The 9580-nt window shown below is 47.7% G+C and overlaps 1 protein-coding gene across 2 annotated transcripts; it reads right to left on the minus strand.

Moving 5' to 3' along the window:
• Window positions 1-2492: 2492 nt before the first annotated feature.
• Window positions 2493-9097, minus strand: NKX2-5 (NK2 homeobox 5). 2 transcript variants are annotated; one of them, XM_044454635.1, is made up of 2 exons: window positions 8679-9097; window positions 2493-4285 (listed from the first exon to the last, which is right to left on the minus strand). In XM_044454635.1, the coding sequence occupies exons 1-2, from the start codon at window positions 8980-8982 to the stop codon at window positions 3672-3674; spliced, it is 918 nt and encodes a 305-aa protein (XP_044310570.1). In that variant the 5' UTR covers window positions 8983-9097; the 3' UTR covers window positions 2493-3671. The 2 variants fall into 2 exon arrangements, with proteins under 2 accessions (XP_044310570.1, XP_044310569.1); XM_044454634.1 differs by having other exon boundaries at window positions 2493-4288.
• Between the last annotated feature and the right edge of the window lie 483 nt (window positions 9098-9580).

The raw sequence follows: 9580 nt of genomic DNA on the forward strand, positions 1-9580 counted from the left end.
CCATTTTGAGCGCTTTAAAGGAGGACTGGGCAAATTCCTGGGAGAGAAGGCAATCGGTGGCTTCTAGTCTTGATGGCTGGGCGCTCGCTGCAATATCAGGGGCAGTGTGATTGTGTGCACGAGTTGCTGCAGAACAGGGTGGAGTTACTGGCGCGCTCATGGCCTGTGTGGGGTTGCCCAGAAGCATCTGAGCTGGCACTGGGGAAAAGAACGCTGGCCCCTCGGTCCGGTCCAGCAGAGGACTTCTGTGTTCTTACATATATTAGCCCAAACACACACAAGGCAAGCCTTGTGGGAACTTTAGCCTGTGTGGGAAATAATCAGGCAAATGCTGTTCGCTTAGGCTGCAAGAAAGCCCATGCGAGACATTTGGAAGAATTTCAGGGGTGCCTGTAACAAGTGTGTTTGTGATGAAAACAGAAAATATTGGTTATATTTTTAATCTTCCAATAACCATGTTCTCTGGGTGGACTACAAAGAGTCTTCACGGGCCCTGCCTATGGAAGAAGAAAGAATTCTGGAAATTGTAGGACTTTTTTTGTCCCTGTTGTAGGATGGGTTCCTAACATTTAGTTAGGGCATACTTTTTCGGTCATGCATGAAGGGTTGCAAGCATTTTTTCCTCTCTCTCTCTCTGGTTGCTTTAATGTAAGCAGATCATGCATACACAAACACATAACTATCAGATGGATAGATACAAGGTTGTCTTCCATGTTAGCCTCAGTTAAGATCCATTCTGAATGAATCTACTTAGAGTGACTATCATGGAATACAACCCCATACACAGGCACCGAGGAAACACCCGTCCTCATACTTACCCTTTGGAATAATTGTCCCCTTTCTTGGGGTGGGGTGGAGTGAACTGCAGATCTAATTTATCTCCTTTCTTTGTGCATTAGGCAGCCCGAGGATCTGGTGTGTCTCTGTAACGAGGCATTTCCTGATCCACAGAAGATTATGGATTGAACTCGGAAGCAGGAGGGTTTTCGACAGAGCTCGCCATGCTGCTCACCCCACCGACGAGGCGGCGCCTTCGCGGCTGCAACTCTCAGGGTTACATTTGTCAGTTGCTCCGCGCTTCGTTGTCCGAGCTAGCAGAAAGGGCAATGTGGGGGAAGCGGGAGGGCCCCAGCGGCGGGGGGGGGGAGGCTGGGCTGCCGCATCCTCGCCTCTCAATGCCAGCTTCCCCCCCCCCACGCCCCACGCCCCGCACACCGAGGGTCAAAAGGGTCCACCGGTTTAGGCCCTTCTCTGCGGAAGCTCCCCCTTTTTGCAGGCTTCACGCCTTTACCCGTTTGCCGCCGGGGGACTTGATCGTTGCCATTCCCGGGCTGGACGGACAGCCCTCTTCTGCGCGGGCTTTGCTCCGGAGCGAATCTGCAAAGGAATTCTTAAGGTCAGGCGCCCATCTCCCGCCCCAAAAGCCGCGTTAAGTTACACTTCCCATTTCGAAAAATGTCCACTTAAGTCCTATTGATTTCGATGGGATTGAGGCCGTAGTCCAAACCAAACTGACGGTCCTAGGCATGTCTACTCAGAAGTAAGTCCGTTTAATTTAGTAGGGCTTACTTCTGGGCTAGTGGGTATAGGTGTGCAGCATTAACTAAAGAAGGAACCCCATTGAGCTGACTTCCAACTAATCTTGCATAAGTCCACACATTTTGTTTAACCTTGCGAATTTAGGAGTGAAAATCCAAACAAACTCAGTAGAAACTTCCTTATGAGTGGATGTGCGTGGGAATGTAAGTTAGGTGAGCATATTTAGATTTGAAATATGAAACACGTATGTGCTACTAGTCCTGATGGCTATTTGCGACTTCAACTCTTAGAGGCAGTATTCCATGTACACCAGTTGCTGGGAATTTGGGCAAAAGGGTGTCTTTCCACTCATGCCTGGTTTGAGAGACCCTGTGGGCACCTGGTTGACCACTGCCAGGATGGCCTCTTGGCCTGATCCAGCCATTGCCTTCAGTTCTTTGTAAGAAAGCCTGGCTGAATCGACAAGGCTTACACCTAAGTAAAACGTCATTCTGCATATAGGTTTCAAATAGAGGCCCCTGTCCAGCCAAAATTAAGAATATTTATTATTCTTGTTTTAACTTTATTCTGCTGTAAATTCGGGTAGACATATGGTCAAATCAATTTCTAGAGCTGGATCTAGATTTACAGTAGTCCCACTGAAATCAGTTGGATTTAAGTTAATCATGACTATTCTAAATTCCACTGATTTCAATGGGTCTACTTTAAGTATGACCAAATCTGGAGCCAACCTGTAGTAAATACACTTAAATCTCCACTACTGACATCAGTGGGATTTTAAAGAGCCCACAGTTCATTGGAATGTGTAAGATTGGAAGGAATTGGCCGTTTGGGGGGAGTTTTGGGTCTTGGTTCCTGAGCATCTCAATTATGCAGAATCCCCAAAGCAATCCACATTTAAGCCAGTAAACTAAAGCCAGACTAGTTTCACTGAATGAAGGAAAGCAAGAAGATGCACAAACGCAAGCCACGCTCTTTAATGACAAGACACCCCGTTCCTTCAGGTTTTTTGTACAGAAAAAACAAGGGGGAGAACCCATGTACATCAAACCCAGCGGCTGGACAAAGAACAGACAGTGCATTTAATACTATCAAACCAATCAGCTGTTTTAGTGCATAACTCTACCGGGATCTGGCACAAAAACGGCAACTAACTTCCTTCATTCGCCTATGGGGTGGACCAGTAACTGCTCCAGTACCCCAAACACGAAGCTCAGATATTTCTTTTCCTTTCCTTTCCTTTTTTTTTTTTTTTAAAGAAAACTAGTCTGGAGTAACCCAGCAAGACAAACCCTGTTCCAAACCTGAGTGAGCCGCAGACTTAAGCAGTTCCTTGCGATCTCATTGTGCCTTTAAATATAGGTCAAAATATTGTGTGCGTCTCTGTGTGTTTCTGGATGTATGGAAAAGAGAACAGTAACCCTCCCATGTTCTTAAGGGGAAAAAAATGGAAGCAGGAGAGAGGTGCTTGGTAGTAAACAAAGCCCACCACCAACTTGATGGCAACACCCTCTTTGAAATTCATTTTCTATAGGTAGGATCAAAAGGAGGTGAGTGGCAGGATGCGCCATCATCCTACATGGCAAAATGGGCATTGTCCGTAGCAGGGGTAAGCCAAAAGATCTTCAGATTCTTTGGACTTCAGCTCCTCGCATTCTTAATCTTGGCCATGTTGGCAGGGGAGTTGAAGTCCAACCTATCTGGAGAACTACTTTCTGCCTTCCTGATCTATATAGCACGTTGTTGCTTCTGGTTTTAACCATGACCAAAACGTTTTTTTAAAGTCAAGCCCTGCCATCCTGGCTTGAAACAGAAGTTGGAGATTTCAGTGGCAGGCTGAAAAACATGACCAGCCTGAAGACCTTGAGAACTCCATCTGGGATGAACGCTCCAGGCGCTTTGGGAGTCTCTGTCCCACTTTGGCCCATCGGGCAGTGGGGGTGCCATCTCCCCAATCTTTGAACATGGAGGGTGACAACCCCTATTGGCAGCCTCTCCCGAGGAAGTCCAAGACACTCTTGAATGGCTTCCAAGTCAATCCACTGGAGGTCTCTGACCAACCCAACCAACCCCCAAGGAGTCAATCACCTGCCAGGCGTCAGGTGTAAAAGGGGCTGGATGGGTTGGGAAGTCTACCAGGCCCGGATGCCATGCAACGTGGAGAGGCCGCTGTTCCCTTGAGGGATAGACGTTTGCACGGGGTTCAAGTCCCCCACACCGAAGTTCATGAAGTTGCCACCAGCGGCCGAAGAGGGCGGCACACTCTGCACGCCTGGGTAGTTGCAGCTGTAGCTAGCATTGCAGGCAGCTGCGCTGTTGTAGTTACTGTAGGTCGGGTAGGCGTTATAGCTGTAGGGATTGAGGCTGACGTTGTAGGGGGAGCTGTAGGGAGAAGAATCTCCCAGGCAAGGCTTCCCGTCCCTGACCAGGACTGGCACAGCGATCCTGCGGGGCGGTGGCAGGCCCACCATCTCTAGGCTCTGGTCCTGCCGCTGCCTTTTGCACTTGTACCGTCGGTTCTGGAACCAGATCTTCACCTGCGTGGAGGTGAGCTTCAGCACACTGGCCAAGTGGTCCCTCTCCGGGGCTGAGAGGTACTTCTGTTGTTTGAAGCGGCGCTCCAGCTCATAGACCTGGGCCTGAGAGAAAAGTACTCGGGGTTTCCTCCGCTTCCGCTGCCGGGGCCGTTCAGGGTCCTCAATGTCCCGCTTCTCCTGCTCCAGGGATTTCTGAAGGGCGCACAGTTCTGCTGGGAAGCAAACATAAAGCAGGCCCCAAGGGTAAACATCAGAGGGGGGTACTCAATTCTTAAGCATTCAGAATCTACAAATCACTCTCCTAGTCCTCTGGATTTTGGCTTGACAATTACTGAGGAAACCCTTTGAGGATTTAAAAAAAAATATAGTCCTCTTTTTTTCCTGAAAAGAATCCAAGGTAGCTTATGTAATCCTCATTTTTTTCCTCAGAACAACCTGCAACATCAGACTGAGAGTCAGTGACTGGCCCAAAGTGAGCTTCAAGGCTGGGTGAGGACTAGAACCCAGATTTCCCGCCTCCCACTCCAACACTCTAAACACTAGGCTAAACTGGAACTTGGAATTCTGATTTCCTTAAATTCAGCTGTCTTGTTTGATTGATAACATCTGTGTCCTTTTCCGTTGCCAGCTTCAAGGCAGCATCCAGGGTCCATCCTCCCCCCATGCCCACGGTATTCTCACAACAGCCCTGGGAGTGTGGACTTCACATATATGGGACCTTGTGATTAGGACCAGTCCTAATCCTGCACTCTGTAGCAGGACTGAGTAATTGGTGAGTCTTGGAAACTTTTGGTGGACAATGTCCGTAAGGCTCAGCCAACATAGCCCATGAGGCAGGATCGTGGGAGTTGCCAGCCAAAACTTCTGGGGAGTCCCCCATTGCCCATCCTGTTAAAACCAATGCGAGTCCAGTCGTTTCCAAGACAGTGTGTAAAATGGATTCCCCACCCATGCTCCACAGGCTAAGGTTTCAAAACACTTTTCACGGGGAATGGTGCTTGCCCAGTACTATGCACATTTCTCAACTGCAAAGACTCAGAAGCAAACCTAGCAGAATTCAATAGGGTTTATTGCCAAATAAGTGGCATAAGACTGCACCCTGAAGTTGCAACCCTGGAAAATGTACTAGAGGCCAAATCGCATTGATTCAGTAGGACTTGCTTCTGAGTAAATATGCAAAAGGTTGCACTATAAATTAAACACGGGAAGATAAGCAGTCCTTGCTGCAAGGCCTCTAGGGACTGTGGCACTTAACATGACAGGCATCTTGGTTGACAAATCCATTTACACCATAATGCCCTCCTTTATTATATTTGTAAGGTCACAGTATATAATTATACAACGCCCTTTAACATTAATACAGTATCAATTTGGGTCACTAAGCCAGTAAAGGTTAAGCCAATTCTGTTAATGGGAAAGGTGTGCTTAGCACACTCCCATTGAAACCAGTGTGTGTGTAGCGTTGTCCAGTGCAACCAGTGTGTCTCCACTCCAAGCTCACCCACAGAGGCTGGTGGGAGTAGAACGCAACTCAAAATGATTTTATGAGCCACCCTAGGCATTTTACTCCAAAGTAAGCCACGCATCTTAAACAGAAATGCTACTGAAATCCACAGGGTTTGCTAGAACAAGTAAATTTGGTTAGGAACGATTTGGTTAGAACACAGGAGGCATCAATGAAAATGAAACAGTAATGTGTGTATGGGACGATCCTATTTCCAAGAAATGCTAAGTTCTAAAGTTTGGTTTATTCCTTTTCAAATATACAATTATAATGCAAAAGTCTTACGCTGCAGAATTATGATGTTGTTTACTACTATAACTGTTCTTGCCGCTGACATTCGGAATTCAGACAATCCATTCCATTTCATATGATATCCTCATTGGAAAGCATTAATTTCCCAAGAACTTTTGATGAAGCGGCTTTTTGTAGCAGAAATACAAAGGCTCAACATCTGCCTTAGTTCTTCCTTCTGAGGAATTATTCCATGGAAATTAGCAAAGACTTTATTCATGATTTTAGTTCCATAGTAAAAACCTGCCACATTTAAGCATGTGAAACATTCAGGTCATGCACACACTTACTACTACAATTAATAGTACTTCCAAATAAATGTGCAAGCAAGCAAGAGTCACACTGCAATCACTTTTAATGGGAGACCTGGAAGCATTTTTTAAGCTCAGGCTTATTTTTTTTAATTCATGGCTTTCAATTTTTTAAAACATGGGAACTTCAAAGATGCATTGCTAGACATATGTAGTTGGAAAAAAGTCTAATGGAAACCAACAAGGCTTACTTCTGAGTAGACAAATTCAGGCTGCAGAACGCTCTGTTGGATCATCCTCCAGAAATAAAAGATAGGGTGGGTCTTATCCAAACCTTTCACCCATGAAACTAATGTGAAATCAGAGTAAAGATTTCCATTTTATTAGTGCCATACCCAATCCAGCCCTGCATAATTTTTCTGGCTTTATCTTCAGAGCCTGATGGAAGTTAAAGTACTGTTCACCTTTACCAAGTCTTCTGAAGTCAGTGGGTCTTATTTCCATACCTTGTATTAAAGCTGACTGTTAACTAGTTTAAGTATGGGACTGACCACCACCTCCACCTGCCTAGAATTCTCTAAACAGCACAGGTTTGCTGCTTCCATATTAAAAGTCTGATCAAAGTATGTTTCCCAGAGTGTTGCTCCAATTTTAGACAAATTTCATTCATTTCAAAGGAAAACTAAAACACATTGTATCCCATGTGGGTTTACTTGGAATTAAGTCCCATGGAGTTCAAAGGAGCTTACTCCCAAGTAATGCCAGGTGTGGTGATAGAAAAATTATATTTGAAAATATCAGATGGCTAATGACAAATTTTGAAATGTTAATAAAGCAGGGGTTGGCAAAGAAATACCCACTTCCTAAATGTTAAAAGAGCAAATGGTGGACAAGATTGGGTTATTAAGGTTCTAACCAGATGACCAGGAAATTAGTCTAATTAAAATCAATGTGACTCACTTATAAATAAATCTCACTGAGATTATTAGGGTACACAGATAAGACTTCTTTCCAGAGAAAATATTAAGCGGTGACACTGTCCTGCTCCATTTATTAATTGTGAGACATAATAAGGAAGGCTTCAGAAAGAGTCCCGAGTTGTTTTTCTGAGGCCAGACAATTATGGAGTGACTGTGTGATCCTAGAGGTCAGAAGTAAGATCTCTGAAGTAAACCCCACGGGGTTCAATGCAAGTGAGCTCAGGAATGTGGGAACAGTAATGGGATAAAGAGCCCGGGTATAATCCTATACTTACCTGGGAGTAAGCCTTATTGAATTCAGTGGGACTTACTGAATAGACACAACTAGAATTACAATACAATTTTAAGTGGTTTGATAAGGAATTTCCCTGCAGCCAACAGGTTAGCTGATCCATAAAAAGCCAGGAAATGGTATCTCAAAATATAAGTTTAAAATTCACTATTACTACAGAGGCCTGAGTTTAAAATTACATATAGGCTATATGATGGTGTCTAATGCAAATATTATGCATTATATAGGTTTAAATGCTGACATTATTCCAACAAGAACAATGTTATTTGTAGTATTGTTAATTACAGATAACAATGTTACAGACAGCTATTATTATAACAGATGATTTTATTTATTTATTAAATTTCCATCCCATCCCTTAGCCGAAATGACTCTCTGTTACATCAAGTATATACTGCATACATCTGGGATAAAAGAAAATCTGCCCAGGCTCTTAAGTGTCTGCTGCACAGTATATGTTGTGATCTTAGGTGTATGTACATTTCTTAGCTGATGTGCTGAGGATCAGGCTGTGAGCTGTGCCAAAAAGCAGTTGGAGTTAGGAAGTACCAGGTTTGAATCTCACCACTGCCATAAGCAACCTGGGGCTGCAATCTTATGCATGCTAACCTGGTATAAGCCCTACTGAGTCCAATGGGCCAATTCTGAGTAAACATGCATAGGATGACACTGTATGCAAGAAAAGGGTTACAGGAAAATAATGGGTATGAATCACTCTCAAACCTACATATGCTCTAAAGCATTATTAGTAAGATTGTTAGTGTTGTTATCATTGGCTCAACAGGAGGAACAACGTGTCAGGAAGACCTGCACAGTGTCGGGCAAGTTACCTGTTCAAAGGAGGGTCCCTTCTAGCGTCACCTGCTCACGGGAGTCAGGCAAAGGGGTTGCATGCAAACAAGCAGCTACCACCGCCTAAACCTTTGTAAATATTTATCATTTAGTCCTCGAGAGCAATACGGAGAGCATTTGCGCCCCCACGAATGACAAAGGAAGGGCAGGCGCGGCCGGCGACTCTTTCAGGGGTCGAGACCCACTTCTGCATGTCGCCACGAAGCGGGTCATCGCACTGCAGCCTGGCGCACTGGGGGGGCGATCTTCGCCGAGCGAGCTAACGGGCTCCCTTCCACCGGCCGGGCAGCCAGGCTGGTTTTGCTTGCCTCGGTCCTCGAGCCGGGCACCCGCTGCCTTGTGCAGCGGCCTCCCAGGACTCTCCCTACGCCCCGGCCACGGGCCCCATGCCCCTCCCGCAGGGATGCTCCGGCCGCCGCGTGGCCCAGTTACCTTTCTTGCTCGCTTTGGGCTCCTTGGCCGAGTCCATTTCCACGAAGCTTTTGGCATAGAAGGCGCCGGGGAAGGCGTGGCCGTTGGCTTTGGGGAGGCCGGCCGGCGTGTCCGCGAGGGGCGCTTCCTCGGCCGCGTACGTCTCCTGCTTGAAGCCGGCGGCCAGCATGCAAGAGGAGGACGAAGAGGACGGCCCCAGGGCCGAAAGGTCCATGGACGCCAAGCCGCTGGGGTGCTGCTCCAGGCTCAGAATATCCTTGACGGAGAAAGGCGTCGTGGTGGTGGTCGCGGGGCTGGGAAACATCGTGGGCGGCGGCGGCGGCGGCAGCCCCCGGAGCGTCGCCTCCTGGCAGCACGGCGCGGATCAGGTGGCCCCGGCGCGCGCCGCTCGGCCAAGGGCGCATTGCACTGCGGCTCCCGCCCGGGCTTGTGCGCCGGAGGCAGGTACAGAGGCCGGCCCAGAGGGCGGCGGGAGGCGGGCCGCTGCGCCGCGGGGCGCCTCCTCATTGGCCAGCCCGGGCGCCACTGCCAAAGAGGAGCGACGTTCCGGGCCCACCTAATATAGTAACGACAGCAGGACTCCGCAAAGCGCAGCTCCGAGGCGCGGCGACGTCCGGCGCGCGTTCGCCGCCGGATTTTTCCTCGTCGGCGGAGAGAGGCCCGCTGTATACAAAAGGTCCGTGAGATGCCATCGATCACTGCAGTCAGGTGGAAGAAAAACAAACCGCGAGCAAAGCATCAGGCGAAGACGGCGACCTGGATTCGATGTCCAGAAGGGGGCTGATGGGGGAGAGGAAGGGGTTTTTTCCGTCTTTGCGTGCGTGCGTGCGTGCGTTTCTGCCTGGTTGTCCCACCTGTCGGATTGCTGACTGTGGGAAACCGAGCAGGGACGAAGAGAAGGG

Source organism: Varanus komodoensis, unplaced genomic scaffold (assembly GCF_004798865.1).
Source record: "Varanus komodoensis strain SLA01 unplaced genomic scaffold, ASM479886v1 scaffold7_3, whole genome shotgun sequence".
In the NCBI taxonomy this organism is placed as follows: Eukaryota; Metazoa; Chordata; class Lepidosauria; order Squamata; family Varanidae; genus Varanus; species Varanus komodoensis.